General features: G+C 33.7%; 1 protein-coding gene across 1 annotated transcript; it reads right to left on the bottom strand.

The window, feature by feature from the left end:
• Positions 1 to 11378: 11378 nt before the first annotated feature.
• LOC108980055 lies at positions 11379 to 12432 on the bottom strand. Its single transcript, XM_018950872.2, has one exon. The coding sequence runs from the start codon at positions 12370 to 12372 to the stop codon at positions 11380 to 11382; it is 993 nt and encodes a 330-aa protein (XP_018806417.2). The 5' UTR covers positions 12373 to 12432; the 3' UTR covers position 11379.
• Between the last annotated feature and the right edge of the window lie 8788 nt (positions 12433 to 21220).

The following is a 21220-nucleotide window of genomic DNA, read 5'->3' as shown; positions in this document are numbered from 1 at the left end:
ATCCTCACAAACCAGAGTGCCAACACCTTCAAGGCCAGAACAATCTAGCGGAACTTCTACTGTCATGTTCTCCGAATGAAAAGTCTCCATACATTGTCCATCATTTGTCATAATCTCGCCTTCCTCTAATTCAATAATGGTCAAATCATTAAACACTTGTTTTCCTTCATCACTATCCTTACAATCCGTTGAACTTTGAGGAACTTCCTTCGAAATCGAGAGATCCGTATGCACTTCATTCTCTTTTGTCACTTTCTTCCAATCCTGACGTGGAACCGTGATCCTCTCCCTACCCGAACTCTTCCTGTACTCACCTATTCTGCATACCGCTGCCGTGTGTCCTTGCTTACAACATTTATTGCAATAGAAGCCATGCTCTTCATATTTCACCGCCTGCCAGAGAGTCTTATTCGCAGACACCACTATCGGGAAGCCTTGCACCGGGTCTTCAGATCCACTTCAACACATATGCGCGCACCCGTTGCTCTCGTTTGGTTCAAAGTTGTATGGTCTATGCCCAAATAACAACCAAACCAAGTGGCTAAAATCTACAGGCAATCCTGCCTATATAAATGCATGGGTAGCCCAGGAAAGAAAATCCACTGCGGTGCTAGAGAGGATTCAATATGAAGATCAAAATCCTTCGTCCATTTGAATAAACGGAACACACAGCCTTCCATCAATCTGCCTTCTCTAGCCCAGGCATGCACAAAATCCCTTTCCGATTGCAACTGTAGAAGCACATGATGTGCATCCATGAAACTAATTGTAGGACTCTCCAATAACCCCCAGGATTTAATTATATGACGCTGAATCTTTCTATCGGAGGACGTATACAAGCAAACTTCAAAACCAGAGCAAAATGAAAATCATCGGCTGCTTTCGACATCTCTAGATCAGTAAAAATGAACCTGGTTCCCCGTTTATATCTACCGAATATCGCATCGGCATCTTGAAGGAAGACGAATCCTGCTTCACCATTGCTTGTGCGTACGTTGGCTTAACCAGAGCACCACTAGCAATGTCCCCCATGGATGTTGAAGACACCAAAGGGGGCTGGAGTGCCGCCATGGGCACGCCCTAGGACTAGAAACCAAAAAATTCCTAATAAGGCAAGTCTGAGAATTGCGGAGCGTAAATGGAAATAAACTCAGAGCATCAATGACTATGAGATAAGTGACGTCCTTGACAATGCTTACAATGAGTGTTAAATGATTATGAGATATGCTACATCCCGTTTTGATTTATTCTTATCGCCTATGTTATGTTGATAGTAATAGAATACTGGTTCATGGTTTATGGGTTTACACCAAATATGTGCCTTTATTTTTCCCCTACAAAACTTTTGTTATATGTTTTATTTTCCATTTTAGTGGATTGTCCTTGTGTGTCGTTGCTTTTTTACACTCGTCACTACTTCACCGAGCACTTGTGGGTCGTCTTCCCCGGTGACGCCTACTAGTGCGTGGTGAATGACCGAGGAAAATATTTTCCACCGTATCTACTGTTCTGCTTCAAGTCCTCATACAGAGACATTTACGTGGGTCTTTGGTTTTTACCCTGCATTTTTCATTGGCGATTTTACCATATCTTTTACATTGTTTTGAATGAATAATCCCTATGTAATATCATGTTGGTTGGTTCCATGCTGTTTGTTTTTTAAGTGCATATATAATCATGTTGCTTAAGGCATTGGGAAAATTTGCCATATTAAAAGAATATATGTATTTTTTGCTTGGGATGTTTTACTTTTAAACACACGGGTAACACTTATGTTGACTAGAAATCAATATGATTTAAGTTAAATGCTTTGTATTCCAAATACTCAAGTTTTAAAATTAATTGCTGGTTGGGTTCTTGATATTTACTTTCAAGCTTCATGGCTGCTGTTTTGGATGATGTTTGCTTGAATTCCTATATATAAGATGCCCGAGGTTCAATTTAAAACTACGGTATTTCTTTGCTCGGTTTATTATTTCGATAAATATATTTTATTGACCTTAGATCTTATGTTTATATTGGAAAATTCACTGTCTCTACATACATTGTATCAATTATCATGGTTTTCAACTTACTGAGACTTCTTGAAATCTTACCATGGTAGACCCACAACGATCTTTACACAGTGATCCAAACCATTCAAATATCTTGAACGTTGATCCAAAAATTGTGTAAAAATTTCAACATCACTTGTTGAAAAATTTTGATCTGAAGCAGATTCAGCATGTAGGGCAACCATTTTATCCTACACACAAGAGAAAGAATTAATATTGTCACAAATATTCAAATATATTTAATTAAAATATATTATAATACTTACATAATTTTTACTGGTATCGGGATGAGTCACTCTTCATTACGATTAGTATGTGATGCAGCATATAATTTTGTCAGATCATAATTGGTATCTGACTCTTGCTACTAGAGACATTTGTTGAGATATAAAGTCATTATAATACCTCCAAATAACAAACTATATACAATAAAAAATATAAAATAACATTACCAATTTCTTAGAGAGACAATAGAAAGATCTTGAGCTCCATGATGATGAATCTTTAACTTCAATCTATTTGTTTTGTTTATAGAACTTCATTCCTGCATAGAAGTTGTAAATATTAGGAAGCAAAAATTATAAATAGGACACGTAAAAAAATTTATTTAATTTACCTTATACGATGGATACTCAAACATGTGACAAAGTTTTTTCAAATCGAAAGGTCGGACATCCTAGAAAGGATGTTGGCGTGCATATTCCTTATTCTCAAACTTATTATAATGCTCATGACACCTCACTTTATATTTGTGAAATGCATTACACATAAGCTTATCGACAGTCTTATGCTCATTTCTCCAACCAAAATTTAGTTCGAAGTCATCCTTGAAAAAATATATACTCAAAGATATTATCACCCACAATATTCTAAATTTTGCATACGTATTAAATAATATAAATATAAATTAATTATTTAAACAGTACCAAACAACGCTTCTTGTTAAGCACTTTCACATATTGGGAGAATTTCTGCCATGAACTCGTAGCCAGAGGTGCATAAGTTCATGTAAGAGCACTCATATGCGATGCAAACCAAATTGTTGGTTGTCCTTCGCCTCTGGTATGTTCATCAAGAATATTAACCTTAATCTTACCCACTTTACGATATTTTTCCAATGTCACGCCTCTAGTAGTCCCTCGACCTTGATGTGATTATACTATTATCTCTACAAAATATAATATTCATTTAGAAACGAAGTAAATGATGGTTAGAAACGATGTAATATGTATGAATGACCTAAATTGAAACAAAATGACTATTAGATTTTTACCTTATTCTTTAGAGTCAATATCTAGTGATGAGTCACACGGAAAGCTAGGAACAGGTGGAGATGGGATGCGAACTTCATTCCTCTTCGGTGACATAATTTTGAAATACTGATACATTCATTACATAAAAGGTTTGTCTCAAGTGTAATGTGAACACAAAACTGATCAATCATCTATATTAGTTTCATAAAGTATTATTATATACAAGCGTATACTATATATCATATAGTGATATAGTGATATAACATGTACTATATAGTCTATAATATATATAGTATTATATTATAGTGATATATGATATATTATAATATGGTATATATTCCAGTTGAGCACCCTTGTCTTGAGCATCTCATTGATCCCATCATTTCAAAAGAGGAGAATGTCTTCCTTCTTCGTGCACCTATAATAGAGGAAGTTTTTGATGCTTTGTCTTCCATACCGACTCATAGCACTCCGGGTCCTGATGGGTTCAGTTCGGATTTTTAGAAAAGTTGTTAGGAGGTGGTTAAAATTGATGTGTGGAATGCAGTCTTGGAATTCTTTACGGCCAAGCATCTTCCCATGTTTTTTACGGTGTCATATTTGGTTTAATACCAAATGTGGATTCGCCTATAGGTTTTGATAAGTTCCGCCCTATTATCCTTTGCTATGTTTTTTACAAAATTTGCTCCAAGATTATTATGAATCACTTAACATGTCTCTTGCCTCGCCTGATTTCTTTGGAGCAAGGAGCCTTTATTCCTGGAAGAAGTATCTTTGAGAACATTAGCCTTACCCAGGAAATGGTTCACTCTATTAATAAAAAAACTCGTGGTGGAAATATTATGTTGAAGGTGGATATGGCGAAAGCATATGATCGCGTGGATTGGAATTATTTGAGAACAGTCTTGCGAAGGTTTGGCTTTTCTACTCAGATCTATGATCTGGTTCATTCTTGTATTACAAGCCCCTGGTATTCGGTTATGATGAACGGTATAGTCAAGGGATTCTTTCCGAGAGGCCAAGGTTTTCGTCAAGGTGATCCTCTGTCACCTTATTTGTTTATCATTCAACAAGAGGTCCTATCCCAGAAGATTCATTGTAGCGTAGCAGAGAACAAATTTGGCCATTTTCATCAGGCCCAAGGTACACCTATTGCTTCTCATTTGATGTATGCTGGTGATGTAGTTATTTTTTCTAATGGAAGTCAGAGATCGGTTAGAGTACTTCAGCAAATTTTGAGTCAATATGAACGATGGTTGGGATAGACTATTAACAAACATAAATCAACTTTGTACTGCTCGGACAAAATTCCTCTTACTTGCAAGTGGAGTCTATTACGACATACTAGTTTCGTGGAGGGGACTTTCCCTTTACAATATCTAAGGGTGCCTATAATTCTGGGGCGTTTTAAGCAGTCTCATCTTGAATGCATGGTGAATAAAGTGAGGAAAAAAATCAGTGGTTGGAAGATGAGGCTTTTACTGGCGGAAAACTTGTTCTGTTATGGCATGTTATATCTAGCATGGCCCTTCACCTTTTTGCAGTTTTACTGGTCCCTCAAGCTACTATTAACAAAATTCACAGGTTGATGAGTTCTTTCTTTTTGGGGAGAATCCAATGGGCGAGATAGAAAGAAATGGGTGGCCTGGAAACATATTTGCAGCCCGGTGGAAGAATGGGGACTCGGTTTACGACATCTCTAGGACACTCAGAGAGCCTTACATATACGGTTTGCTTATAACCTTCTACAAGGTACTTCTCTATGGGCTAATTTTTTTCAAAACTAAATATGTGGGATCAAAACCTTGGTTTCTAATAGATGCTACTAAAGGGTCAAGATTTTGGAGAATGGTTGGTAATTGTGTTCCGTCGCTGTTAAATAATTCTAAATGAAAGATTAGAGAAGAAGAGATTTTTTTTTTTTGTCTGGTATGATAAATGGAGGGATAATAGTCCTCTAATTAATGATATGCCATTAGTGGATTCACCTCTACTGAAAGTTAAAGAGTGTAAGTTGTCGGATAGTTAGGATGTGGATCTTCTTGAGAACTTAGTAGGTCAAGATAATGTGGATGATATTTTAGTCGCTTTATCTGGGCCTAATTCTGGAAAAGATGTACCAGTTTGAACTCCTATAGAGACAGGTATGTTCTCTACCAAATCTGCATGTTGTATTCATTTCAGAGGTTCCTCTCTTGATTCGCACGCTTGGATTCGGCATAAAAGTCTTTCGTTAAAAATGTCTATCCATTTTTTGATGGCTTGGCATATGGCCTTGAGTGTGGATGATAGATTGCGTCGTTTTGGCATTCCTCTTGTTTCCAAATGTGATCATTGTATTGTAGGCCATCATGAAGATATTAACCATGTTCTCTTTGAGGGTGAATTTCCTCAAAAAGTATGGTATTCCTTTTGGTAGATCTTGAAAATTTAATTCTGTGACTTGGTTCAGGCGTACTAGCTCTTCCTCCCAGGTGGGTTTTATAATCGGTATCATGCCCATCATTGTTACTTGGTGTCTTTGGAGGAGAAGATGTCTTGCACAAATGGAAGGTAATTTGGAAACTCATGGAGCTGTTGTTCATTCTATTTGTGTGTGGATAGGCTCCCTTTGTCATTAGGCTAAGAACCCAATAGGTTGTCCCACAGGGATGGCATGATCCTGGAGGTCCTGCGAATTAAACCGGTTGCGCCAAAAGCTAACTGTTGCAAAGTGGTAAAGTGGCTTAAGCCGCCGTCGGGGTGTTGCAAGTTGAACACTGATTGTAGTAGTCTCGGTAACCCGGGCTCTTGTAGCATTGGTGGTGTTATTCATAATGATTTAGGTTGGCTTGTCCAGGCCTTTGCCTATCCTATTGGTTTTGGATCTAACAATAGAGCGAAACTCCTAGCGCTCCTTAAAGGTTTGAGGCTTTGCAAATCATTAAATATTTCAAATGTGATAATAGAGATTGATTCGATGGTGGTTATTTCTTGGTGGAATAGAGGGCAATGTGGTGTTTGGTACCTGAAGGATTTTTGGGAATAGCTTGTTGGTTTGACTCGTACTCTCAATTGTTGTTTCTAGCATGTGTTCTGTGAGGGTAATAAGGTGGCGGATTGGTTAGCCGCCTTAGGCGCATAATTGGTTTACTCTAATAACTGTAACTTGCCCGGATTCTTAGAGGATTGCTCCGGTTGGACTTCTCTAGCCTTCCCTCTTTAAGGTGTTAGTAGCCTGTTTTTTGTGGTTTTGGTTACCTTATTTTGATATATAGGCTTGTTCAGTTTGTTTTCTTGGTTGTGGTCTTGTTGGATATTTTCTCCCATGGGCCTTGATAGGGGTTACTATTGAACATGTGACTTCCCACTCTTCATTAAAGTAATAATAATAATAATAATAATATGGTATATATTATATGATATTATATGATATATTATATTATAATACTATATCATATAATACTATATCATATAATATATACTAATATACTATATGATATTATTATATATGATTAGTATAAACTATATGATATTATAATTAGCATATACTAATACTATATATTATAGTATTTACATATGAAATCACTATATGATATATCATACATATCATATCATATGATATATACTATATGATATGTTAAATATCAAAAATCAATTAATTTACTAAATTTGAAATAAATACAGTTTGAACAGTATATACTATTGTTCGAGTGGTAAAATAGTCTTAAAACCATTCGAACGTATAACATAGCATTCGAACGGATCTGTACATATAAGGTACAAGGGAGGCTTTTGAAAGCTGTCATCGCTCCCATAACAACCATCAAAATTTTGAACGTAACCCAACTTAGTTGAACACCGTCGTCACCCACCGTCGTCACCGCCATCGTTGAAGACTCAATCATTTCAAGAGGTACAATCCTTACATTCGAATAATGGCTGATTTATATAGGTTTTGTTAGATTATTTGTAAAAACTAGGAAAACTTAGTTTTTTCGTTGATGGCCATCATAGGTGGCCGGGAATCCACTGTAGGCTGTTAAATGAGTGTTGTGTACTTGTTATTTTTGGAAGGAAATCAGTGGATTCCTTTCATTTTCATGGCCACTAAGTTGACTCAGCTATGGCTTAGTTCGATCCATATACCGATCGAATGAGTTTGTATGCATTCGAATGGTAGGAACTCAAACGTCGAACGGTTGAGAGGTTCACCATACATGTGCACTGAATTTAATTTTAGTGTTCGAACATATATCTTTCGAACGGTACTGTAAAAATTATAACGTTCGAACGGTTAGGGATTCGATCAAACGGTATTACAAAAATCAGTTTCTCGTTGTTTTAATTAGTATATAATTTTGTGAATATTCATGTATTATATTTTATAACTAATGTTGCATATATATATTTTTTATTTTTTAAATTTTAGGTTGATAATGTCTTATAGGGGATATAAGCACGGCAGACTAGGACAACCTTCCATCAAAACAGTTCGAGAGAGGATTATTTTATTAGAGCGTCAGGTGAAGATTTTTCTCTTTTTGACTCTTATATGGGAGGGTCATTCATTGACATCATTTTTCATTGATTGTGGTTGGACACCAATCCTCAACCAGAAGAACGAAGCATGGGACCTTGTTTCTTAAATTGACATTGTTTCTGAGTTCTATAAAGAACTAGGTGGTGCCAGACCTGATGATAGAGGGGCATACACGATCCGAGGGGCATACACCATAAAGAGCTTGCTGATTTTATTGATATTCCTTGATTGCGTACTGCATATCTGAAAGTGGTGTCCAGAGAGTCTCTAGCTTTGAGTGATGGGGAGACGGTTGAGGATGAGGGATCTTATATACATGCACTCAACGACCTCTCTGATCATGAGGTGAGACAGTTGGTTGTTGGTTCATATGTTCCTCCCTATGATGGGACGAAGAGTATCAAATAGACAAATCTATTTGATTTCTTCAAGATCATGAACTTGATCATCACCAACAACATTGATCCTCGGCAACATAAGACAAATGTTGGCATGGATTGGGCGAATTTTATTCTACGCATTGCTCGTGGGGTTCATGTCGACCTAGTGGCTTATATATTCATTAGGGATCAAAGGCCCAATACATTACAATGGATATATTGTCATTCGGAATCTGATCACACGATTTTTGCTACATGTCGGGGTCATGTAAGATATTTCTGAGCTTGTTTGGGAGTCGATGAGACTAATCAACTCCTCCACCTTGTCATGAAGCACAAGACACTCGAGATTTCGTATTCGTGGTCCTATTCCAGACCTGGTTGATACTTAGAGAGATGCACACCCGAGATATTGTGGAGTGTTGACTGGTGAGACAACCATGCAGGCCGAGGCATCACACACAGCTACTCATGAGGAGATGACAGATATAGTGCGTGCAGAGATCAGCAGACCGACATCAACGGTGATTGATGTAGTGCTTATGGAGATCCGTGCTACCATGTCTGACTTATGTTCAGAAATTAATGCTAGCATCTCTAACTTACGTACATAGATTGATAATGTAGTTGTTATATATTGTGAATATATTATCGATCAAGAATATTATTACTAATATACTTTAGATTACTATATATTATTTATATGTAATATACTATACATTACTATATACTGGAACTCTTTCGGAACGTTATTTGAGCAAGAAACTTGCAACGCCAATCTTTAGTCCACTGTTAAGATCTTGGTGGAGAAAAAAATGGGTTTTTCAAAGGTTGTCGGTGGTTATGGTACTTATAGCTTTCGGCGTCGGACTTGTTTACTATGCATCCACTAGGTCTGGGAAACTTGGCATTTAATCTCTATTTGGGTGTCACTTTCAATGCCTTGTCCAACACTGGTATCAGTGTCTAGGTTTACCAACAATTAGGTCTAACAGTCCGAGGGAGAAAAGGGTTGTCGCTGCGACACAGGGCCAAATGTGTGAGAGGGAGATTATTGGGGTTATCCTACATCGGTTGTGGAAGGGGCTGGTGGTCAGTTTATAAATGTGCGGGGAAACCTCACCTCTTAAGCTAACTTTTGAGATTGAGAGAGGCTCATGACGACCCAACACGGAGTTGCATTGACTCAAAGTTTACTAGTGAAACTGAAAATTGAATGGTGGTCTGTGCAGGTTTGGGGAAGGGGTGTCTTTCTCATTGTCATCTTCTTTTCTTTTCGGTTTCTTGCTACTTCATCATCTTTTGAGCCCATAACCACTCTGCCCATCTTTTTCACATCATCATTCACAGAAGAGAACAACCTTAGTTTCTTATCTCTGTTTTTCCCCTTCCTTTTCTACTTCAAGTCATATCCTCTCTCTGACTACTTTTGAAATCCTTATTCCCTAGATTTCCCTAAAACCTTAATTTATGGCTGGTATAAACTGTACACTGAGAATCTCTATGAGAAATCGGTGTTTATTTCAATTTGCAATGATGATTCACAAATTGAAACAATAAAGAAATCGAAAAAAAGGAATTGTCACTGTATATTACTAAGATTCTCTTACAGCATCTTTACAGCTGCATTTGTATTTTATTTTATTTTTGGCTGCCTTGGAAAGTACATAGCTCTCTAAACGATGATTCGCAAATTGAAACAACAGAATATGAAGAAGAATGAACTGTGAGGTCATGTGAGAGATATATTTTTAGGAGGAACTTGAGACGATAAACATTACAAACAATTAACCAATATGTTGCTTGAGAGGGACTGGGTTGAGTCTGCAGATACATATAACTTCGGCTGTTGTATATCTTCCAAATGAGACATTTATATATGCTTGTTTGAAAGGATGATTTGGATGAGATGGAGACGCGCAGTATGGAAGAAGCAAGAAAAGCTTATATTGCTGCTGCAAAAGAAAAGCAAGATGAAGAATCTTTTACTGCTGCTGTCAGTGCAAGGTTAGATCTTCAATCATTTGTTCTAAAGGCCAAAAGTTAAGCCAGGGACCCCTTGAGCTCTTTTGAGTCCTTCCACACTAGTCCCTTGTGTTCTACCAAGCTTTACACCTTGCTTTATGCTCCCGGTTGAAAAAACATAAATATTCTTGTTTTTGGTTTTGTTTTTCCCCCATCTCCTTGTTTTTTCTCCCCTTCTGTTGCTGGGTCGCTGTTAATTATCTTAATGATGTAAGGATAGAACGTTCCACTTATTTTTCAAATATGAATCAAGTTCTCAGCTTTCAATGCGAGCTAATAGATTATGTTAATGTGAGAGAGAGTGTCTTCTCATTTCAGTTATTAAGGAGCTGAAAGTTCAAGTTGTGCCTATTATATGAGGAAAAATTATATTTACAAGCCGGTGTGAGAGAAATACCCACCACTCAATTGACATATATAATGATTTGATTGGCAAAAGAAATTTAAAATTAAATCCATTTATAAATTAAATTATGACATGTCAATGGTGTGTAGAATGTATCTTCCATATTCTTGCTTGTAAGTAACATTGCTTCAGTAATAACTTCTGCAATGTTATTTTCAGTTGTTTTCTCCATTAACTCCTCTGCATCCGTTTTTCCTTCACGGTCCTTTTCTTTTGCACTGTACTAGTTGTTATGAGGTGTTTATTGGGATCTCCCACCCTTTACTCTTGCATTCCTCTATTTGTTATTAATATATAAACTTGCTTAAAAATATAAATAATAACAAAAAACCAAATACATAACATGTTTAAGAAAAATCAAACCTAGTTTATTTTGGCTATATATGACAAGTGATAGAAAAGGCTTGCTTTGGGTAGCCAATGGGAAAATTCGAAGGAACCAGCCAGCCAAACCTCGTAGTTGATGAAAGTAAAGTGGCTACTTGGGAAATATGGATTTAGGTTTTAATCAGCATACTTTTCACTTTCCATTGCAAGGAAAATACCATGCATGTCATCGATCCATCTCATCATTGTTACAATTATAGATATCAAGCTAAATTAAATCCAACCACATCTTTTACAAGAAAAGGAAAAATTAATCTCTAAAAAATTACACAAAAATATTAGCTAATAAGAACAAATTTTTGTTCAACAAGAAAGTAAAGTGGATACATAAGCCTTAAGGGAGTTCTTTCTCCTATAAGGTGGTTGATGGTCGCAAGCAGTATGCGTGAAAATTGAAATTACATTTGACACATTCATAAGACAAGGGGTTTGTACAAGCTTTGCCACATTTCTTACACAGAGGCTCATGTTCAATCTTCGGAACCAAAGTAAGGGGATGTTGGTGTATATCAAATGTGCAAGCTTTCTCAAACTTGACATTTAGGAGATTCCCATGGATGCATTTGGGATGAGTTGGGTAAAGGCAATCTGCACAATAGTAGAACCAACGTTTCGGATCTCGCTTTTCTTCGCAGATGTCACAAAAATATTCACCAGACTCATCTTCTGGAGTATAGCAAAGTGTGAAAGGATGTTCATGCTCTCTGTATCTTATCGTATATGGCAGTGTTAAACATTTGAAGTCCACAATGAAATCACAATCAGCACAGCGGAATTTGTATCCTTGACTTGAATTGCAGCAACTACATTTTCTGTAATATGACAGTGTCGAAAGAATAAGTTGGTGCTCGTGACAAGCATGTTTAAACATATACGGGATTAGACTACACTGGACATCAAGGTGAAAATCACATCTGCCACAATGGTAAAGGAAGCCATTACAAATATGGTGACAAGCATTACACACAAAGAAGCTCTGAATATGCGGTGATCTTGGGAGGAGCATGAGAGGATGTTGGTGAAGTGGGTGTCGGATTTTTCTTGATAATTCAACACAAGATTTATGAAGAAAGAATCCACATTGAGCACAAGTGTAAAAAGGAGGAAAAATGGACCGCACACACCCATCACATTTCTCGTTGATCCCATGCTTGTCAATGAGCTCCAAGTCATGCTCATGACTGAAATATTTGATTTTTGTAGCTATTTCAATTCCGTCTACCTCGACTTTGATCATTTTGACAATAAACGTTGATGAGCCAATGTATTCATCAATTCCTATATCTTCATATTCCAATATAGTTTTTGATGACTCACTAAACTCTCTATCTTCAAAATTCTGCATAAATGTTTCATCTCTATCTTCCTTGCTTGTAGCACAATGAGGATGGGCAACAAAATCACAACTTGAGCAATAATAGATCGCGTAGTTTGTGTTCACTGTGTCAACACAGAGTTTGCAAACTACGCGGCTCGATTGAGTGGCTGGAAAGGAGTAGGTAAGGTTGAGAGGGTGTTTGTGCCGTATAACTTTGACTACCAGTGGTAAGGAAGTGCAACCCGAGTGAGCCACAAATGAACACATGTTACAAAAGTAAAACATGCTACTGCCTCCCCTCCCACAAGCATTACAAGTGAATGTAAACGATTTCTGCAGTAGTGTTAAAGGGTGGTCATGAATTTCAGTTTCGAGGGTGAGCGGTTGTTCAATTGATGGTAAGGAAGTACAATCTGGGTGGACGACGAATGAACATGGAGCACAAAAGTAAAACATGCCATTGCCTTCCTTTGCACAACGATCACAACTGAATTTGAATAATTTCAGCATAAGGGTCAACGAATGTTCGTGAACTTCAGCTTCTTTGGTGAGGGGCAGAGAAGAGCACTTGATACAGAGATTGAACTCACAGTGAGAACAATTGTAAGTCATGCCCAAAAGTCTTTTTTTTTTTGCAACTAACACATATTTGCCCCGATTTGTTTGAAATCTGTTTTGAAGGGATGAGAATAAGAGGATGTTTTGGGTGGGATGGGTGTTGCAACTCAGAAGGTAATTCAAAACAAGACTTATGAAGGACGAACCGATAACACTCTTTGCAACTGTAATTAGGACCAGAGACTCTTTCCCAGCACAGTTCACAAAAGGGCATTTCCCCCTCTTCATTGAGGAAGAATGGATGTTCGTGCTTGAAATGTTGAAGCTCCATCTCTCCTAGCCTCTCTATGCTACAAACATCAAGTATTTTAATACTACACACATGATCACGTGTTTTAGAAGATTGGCTCGTGGATTTTACCTGAAAAATATTGTCACAGAAGGTTATGATTTCTTCACATCAATCTCATTGAATGCAGCCATCAAACGGATAATCATCTTCAAATTGAAACAGATCCAAATACTTGTCACAAATAACAATAAATTGAAACCCCAAATCTACCAAATTTTACCTCTCAAACTCATGTTTCCAGCATACAAGGCAGCCCTCTATTTCATAGAAGAAGAAAAATTTAGAGAAATTAATTAGATACAAGTTGAATAAGCAGCCATTAATACTAACAGCCATTAATACTATGTGAAAGGAAAGACCAAGAGTGATTGAGAGGTACTATTGATGACTTTGAGGTGCTGATATGAAAGGTAAGGTGGTTGTGCTTTAGATTAGTAGCTTTTAGCTTATTTAAAGGTAAACAATTTGATCATGTAAAGAATCAAGATGAGGTATATACAAATGAAAATAATTACGTGTTGTCGACGAAGCTTGATTATGATCAAGCCCCAAGAACGTAAGATTTTATATTAAATAGGGATAATTATTGTATGAATCTTTAGAACTTTTTGTCCTGATTAAGAACTAAAGAAAAAAATAAGTTTAGTCGGCTACCTTCTTTCACTAATGACAAAGACAACCATCTCAAATAAGTTCAAAACAATCACATACATCTAAACAAGATCAGACACCCATATTAATCATTCACAGAGAGTCTTTGTATTTGTTATTGCCATTGTCTTTGCTTTCGATGATCAGTATTTATTTGATGATTAATGCCCAGCTTGGTTTGGTTAGCATTAAAGCTAAACAATTTGATCATGAGATCATGAGGTATATAAAAACAAAATAATTACGAGTTGATGAAGCTTAATTATTGTATGAATCTTTAGAACATTTTGTCCTAATTATGAACTAGAGCAAAAAAAACCTAAATGGTCGGCTACCTTCCTTCACTAATGACGAAGACAACCATCTCAAATATGTTCAAAACATTCACATACATCTAAACAAGACAAGACACCCATATTAATCATTCACAGAGAGTCTTTGTATTTGTTATTGCCATTGTCTTTGCTTTCGATGATCAGTATTTATTTGATGATTAATGCCCAACTTGGTTTGGTTAGCATTAAAGCTAAACAATTTGATCATGAGATCATGAGGTATATAAAAACAAAATAATTACGAGTTGACGAAGCTTAATTATTGTATGAATCTTTAGAACATTTTGTCTTGATTATGAACTAGAGCAAAAAAAGCCTAAATGGTCGGCTACCTTCCTTCAATAATGACAAAGACAACCATCTCAAATATGTTCAAAACAATCACATACATCTAAACAAGACAAGACACACATATTGATAATTTGGAGAGAGTGATGTTGGTAAGGATAACAACAATAAAAATAAATAAATAAACAAAGAGAAATGGAACAACAAGAAAGCTCCTAATCTCATTGCTTAGTTTTTGGGTATTTCCAACAAAATTCAATAAAAGAAAAAAAAAAAGAAGAAAAAGGGTATTCTTCCACCAATAACTACCATGAAATTAAATGGCTGCCTTTGATATAGTACTGCAACAGTACTGCACTATATATCTTAATTCCATGACAAAAACTATTTTTTCTTAAGAGAAGCATGGATACATCGAAATGCAATAGCCGAAAGTTGGAAATTGCTACAGATCTTACAAAAGTAAACCCCACAAACTAACATGATTTTACATGATATGTTAGATCTATTTTACAATAAAAATACTTTACAATCTAATGTACCACTTCAACCCATGTCAGTTTATGGTTTAATTTTATGGGATCCTGTTGTGGCTAAAGCATATCTCAATTTTTAAATTGTTTGTTGGCAAAAAGTAATATAAATTTAGTCGGCTACCTTCAAAACAATCACTTACATTTGATCTTATCCACGAATTTCCAATTTGATCTGATGCGTTCTAAGCCATAATATTGTTTGGATCTCCTCTCCATTTCATTTCCTAGAAATTTATGGAATTTGTGCTGCAATTTTCTGTGTTCTAAGTGATTGTTTTGTATTACTAGAATTTTTTCCCAAAGAGAGAGAGATATGTGAACAGTGACATGCTAACATAATCAAGGTCATACAAATTCCTCAAAACATACTCTACTTTTTATGTTACATCGCTAATGATTGAATTTCAACTATTATTCACTTGTATAAACTACAGTAACTACTACCACTTCTCGTTGTACAGAGCCCTACTCACCTTAAACATTGCCAATCATTTAATCTTTGTTTGTATTACTTCTTTCTACCAATAAGTTAAGGCTTATCTTCTTGTCTTCTTTTCTCTAAAGCAACTATCTTCTTTGTCCGATTAACGTGACGTGACATAACATGAAACATTTCGTGGTGAGACATGAAAATAGATGACATATAGAATGACAAAACGTAACATGACATGTATGTGAGATGAATAACATGACATAACATGAAAAAAGTAATCATTTCGTGATATAACATGTAACGTTTTGTGACATAGCATAACATGTAACAAATAACATTTCGTGACATGTCATACCATATAACAGATAACATTTCATGACATGACACAATACTTAATAGATAACATTTCGTGACATGGCATAACATATAACAGATAACATTTCGTGAAATGTCACAACATGTAATAGATAACATTTCATGACATGGCATAACATGTAACAAATAATATTTTGTGACATGGCATAACGTGTGACAAATAAACGTTTCGTGACATAGCATATTTGTGTAATAGATAAAAATTTTGTGACAGAGCATATTTGTGTAATAGACAAACATTGCGTGACAGAATATAATATGTAACAGATGAACATTGCCTGATAGAATGTAACAGACACATATCTAGTGACATGACATAGCATGGCATATATGATAACATAATAACATAGAAAATAATTTCTTTACCAACACACATACACAGTAATCTGACAGTATGTTAGAAGCTAACTTACAATGATCGTTGCGTGACGGATAAAAATGTGTCAAATTCGAGAAACGGTAAGTAGATATTTCTAAACGTTAGAAACTCATCACTAACAGTTTAGAAATATAAAAGTACTTTCTTAGAGTAAAGTTACCATTTAACCCCTCTCATATGGAAAAATAACCATTTTATCCATATTTTAAAGATTTTATATTCAACTCCAAAACTCACCAAAATTTACATTCATCATGTAAATTGCATTCGAAATCCAAATATCTTGTTTGAAAAATTTAAAACACATCACAGTTATGTCAAACAAGACAAAGCCGAAACATAGGGGAAATCCCTTGATTTTTGTTGCAATTCGGATTCATTATCAGAAAATTGTTCTAAAAAACTTGATTCTTTTAATTGATAGATTTATTCTTCTTCTGAAGAACTATCTTCCTCTTCGCTTGAATGTATTATAAAAATATCTAATAATTTTTCTTTTAATGCTTCAGATATAGCTAATTCATTAATCTGTTGTTTGACTTTATAATTTGATTTATAATGTCCAACTTTTCCGCATTTATAACAAACAATCTGTTTTTTTTATTAGTCCTTATAGGACTTTTTAGTGGCTTATTATATATTTGTTTATCTTTTATCTTTTTATAGGGTTTTTTATATTTTCATTTTTTATTAGAATAGTTCTTGTAAAGTCTTTTCCCTTTTTTATGTCTTCTTGAAGGGGCTAATAATGGAGTCTAGCCAAATTGTTCACAAAAGGTACCTAATTCTTTTATTTCTCCATTTGCTTTTTTAATCTTAAATCGTTGCAAGACCATATGCATGAAAAAGTAAATAATATAGGAAAGATATATGAAATAAACTTCTTCATTAAAAATATAATACTTACCAGGAGATTAATTCTCAAAGGAGTTGAAGGTTGAAGACAATAGGAAAAGAAGATTGGGAGATTAACGAAGTGAGAAGGAAGAACTGGAATAGAGAGAGATTGATAGAAGTCTGCAACATAATTGAGACTTCCTAAAAATCTCTGTAATTGATTCTTATCTTTTATTTCATCTGAAAATTTATCAGCAAATTCTATAGCTCTGCAAATTGGTGTAATAGTTCCTTGATAAATCTCATGTCCAAAGAATCTAATTTTATCTTGAAATAATTTTATTTTAGGTGATAAAACTACTAATCCATTTTGTTTGATGATTTGAACGAAAGTATTTAAATGTTTCCAATGTTGTTCAATAGATGAAGAAAATATTAATACATCATTTAGATAAACTATCAAAAAATGAGTAAAATGGGTAAATATCTCATTCATAATATTTTGAAATTCACTAGGAGTATTTTTTTAATCCAAATGGCATAACGTTCAATTCAAAATGTCCAAAAGAAACTGTAAATGCTGTTTTATATCGGTCTTTTTCAACAATTTGAATTTGCCAAAATCCACTTTTCATGTCAACTTTTGAAAAACTGTAGCATTATAAAGTTGAGCTAATAAATCTTTTTTACTGGGAATTGGGTATCTAATCCATTGTACTTTATTTAGAGGTTTATAATTGATGACTAGGCGAGGAACTCCTCTTTCTAATTATGCTTGTTTTTTAACATAAAAAGCAACACAACTCCATGGTGATTTACTTTTTCTTAATAATCATTTTGATCTTAAATCCTTAATTTCTTTTTTACAGTATTCTAATAATTCATTATTTATTTGGATAAGTCAAGCTTTGGTTGGAATATTTTTCTCAGAAAATTTTTTTTCATAGGGTAATTCAACTATATGCTGTTTTCTGTTCTAGAAAGTATTAGGTAGGTTAGAGTATACTTCATTTTCAATTTTTTGGGTTAATAACGGGTTTTTTAATTTTTCTTGAACTCTTTTATATTTTAATTCTTATTTTAAAAAACTTATCTAATTTTCTTTTGTTCTAATTTTATTTTTTGTTAAAAAATTAATTTCTTTAGTTAATGAGACTTCTTTTAAAGAGTTAATTTCTTTTGATATTGGAGAAAATAAGAATTTAAATTAGATTTATTGTTCAAGTATTTTAGTAAAAATTCCTTCTTCTGTTACAGAGAAAGGATAAAGTAGAGCAAAAAAAATATTTCCTATTATTACTTTAGTATTAATATTTTTTACTAAAATAAATGTTGTTTTAAAACAAATTCCATTATTACAGATATGTGTATTGGATAATTTATACTTTATATTTAATTTTGTTCCATTAACTTGAGATAATGTTTCTTTTGTCTTTTCAAAATACTTAGAGGGTATTAATCCTTCTTGTATACAATTTAAATCAGCTCCTGTATCCAATAGGGCAATTGTCGTAAAAGAAAATTATTGGTTAATTGAAATTGTTACCTCAACATACCATTTTCGAAAATTTATCTTTTCAAGGATATTAATGAAACTATCTGTTTTATCCTTTATAACTAAAGTTGAACATTCTCCTTGTTCTTTATTATGTTCTTTATCATGAAAATTATTTCCGTTCTTCTCTATTTTTAATAATATAATTTTTTGTAATAATTGTTCATTTGAAACTTCTAATTTAAGATTTGATATTTTTAAATTTTTAATCTCCTGTTTTATCTCATTGATTTCTTGTTGTATATCTTGTATCGTGATTTTCTATTTGTCGGTTTTAAATCTTCCTATTATTTATGAAAAATTATAAGGTGTTGAGAATGTCGTTACTGAAGTATTTTGATTACTAAAAGTTTCCTTTAACTTTTCTAAGTAATCTTTTATTTCTTGAGGGTTACTAATTTTGTCTATTAACTCTAATATAATGTCTTCTTCCCTTGAAAGTACATTAATAGTCTTGTTACATATATAATTATCTTTATTTAGATAATTACAAATTTGTACTTCATCCTCTTCGGATTCATTATCAGAAGATTGTTCTGAAAAACTTGATTCTTTTAATTGATAGATTTCTTCTTCTTCTAAAGAAATATCTTCCTCTACGCTTGAATGTATTATAAAAATATCTAATAATTTGTCTTTTAATGCTTCGGATATATCTAATTCATTAATATGTTGTTTGACTTTACAATTTGATTTATAATGTCCAACTTTTCTGCATTTACAACAAACAATTTGTTTTTTATTTTTATTAGTCTTTTTAGGACTTTTTAGTGGTTTATTATATGTTTATTTATCTTTTATCTTTTTATAGGGTTTTTTTATATTTTCGTTTTTTATTAGGATAATTCTTGTAAACTCTTTTCCCTTTTTTATGTCTTCTTGAAGGGGCTAATAATGGAGTATAGCCAAATTGTTCACAAAAGGTACCTAATTCTTTTCTAGAAAATTTATTTTCTTTCTCCATTTGCTTTTTTAATATTAAACCGTTGCACATAGTTAATGCAGTCCTATTAATTTTACTTATTATATTACCATATGTGAGATTATGAAAATCAATAGTACCATATGATCATAATAATGATTCTCGTACCTTTTGGGCGAAGTAATATGGAAGTCCGGCTATAAACTTTTCCTTCCAGTATGCCTGTTGGCAATCTTTTCTGATCATAATTGTAGTTAAAAATACATCTTTATACCATTGGAAATCAGATCATTTGGGGAATTTTTAATTAATCAATAAATCACTAATTCTTTCTTTGAATTGAATAGGATCACCAACAAAGTGTTTAGTTAATGCATATATTAATGTGTTTACAACATCTTTTATGGGTAAATCATTTTCAGTTTTAATCACTTGCATGTTTTCATCATATTTATAAACATTTAATATTTGTTACCTTTGTTCATATGAAAGAGAGTGATCCCACCAACCTTTTAATTGGCCAGTAAATCCTGTGACAATAATGTGTGCTACTTGATGATAAGTTTTTCTATTACTTTTATAGACGTTGGCAACCATAATCATTTCTTGGAAATGATTTAATATTTCATACTCAAATAATCTATCTATATTCCATTCATATAATACATCTGGTGCAAAAGTGGATCTTACTATATGTTCTCTTTCCTTGAATTGCATATCCGGTAGAGTTGGCTTAGGATACCAATTTCAAGTAATGGAAACATAGTGTTTATAATCTCTAGCTGTAAAGCTATTAACATGATCTCCTTTAATCTTATTTATTTGTAAATCTAGATTTTTAAATTGGTTTTCAATATTACTAATTTCAGATTCAGATAATACATGTGAGTTTGTCTTACTTAATACATTAACATGAGGTCGTTTTGAGATAGACGCAGCATTACTAATAGTTAATTTTTCTAATTTACTATAGATTTGTTCTAATAAATTATTTTTGCTTTTGGAAAAAGTAGTTTTTAAATGAGATGGAATCTCGTGGGGAACAAACAAATGTGTTTCTTTTTCTTCTTTAATAGTGGGTTTTATAGAAGATATTTGGGTTTCAATTCTTTCTAGTTGTTTACCTATAGTTTTTAAATATAAATTGGTATAATTGTTATGTTGAATTATATTATCAAGATTTTTATCAGTATTTGTAATATTATGTTTTTTTATTGGTGGAGCCAAAATTTGAGTATTTCTTTGATTGAACTTGATAGCTTCAAAAGGGGAGTATTCCTCATAAATAGTTTGATTATTTTCTCCTTTAATCAATTGGTTAGTAGTCCTGTTTATGGTAGATAATCGATTTGATTTATATATCTCAAACCATATAAATAAAGGTATATTAGTCTGTATTTTCTCTAAATCCTCATAATATTTTTCTTGAATATAATCTCTTTCTAATTTTGTAAAAGTTGAGAAAAATATTATTCTTTTGTGACTATTTTCCTCTTTCATATAATTTTGTTTGAGATATTCTTTGTTAATTTTAAATTCTTCTTTATTCAGGATATATATTTGGGCATCATCTCCAACTACTTGTGAGTACGTTGGGGAAGAAGGTTCAGGTTCTTTTTCAGGATTATGAGAGGTGGATGCTTTATCAGGATGG

The sequence above is a fragment of the Juglans regia genome, chromosome 15 (assembly GCF_001411555.2).
Source record: "Juglans regia cultivar Chandler chromosome 15, Walnut 2.0, whole genome shotgun sequence".
NCBI classification, from domain to species: Eukaryota; Viridiplantae; Streptophyta; class Magnoliopsida; order Fagales; family Juglandaceae; genus Juglans; species Juglans regia.
Note: the sequence above shows the minus strand (reverse complement) of the source record. Positions and strands in the feature narration are given on the sequence as shown.

Coding starts and splice junctions, on each gene's coding strand:
- LOC108980055 (XM_018950872.2), bottom strand. CDS start 12,372: ATGCAGAATTTTGAAGATAGAGAGTTTAGTGAGTCATCAAAAACTATA.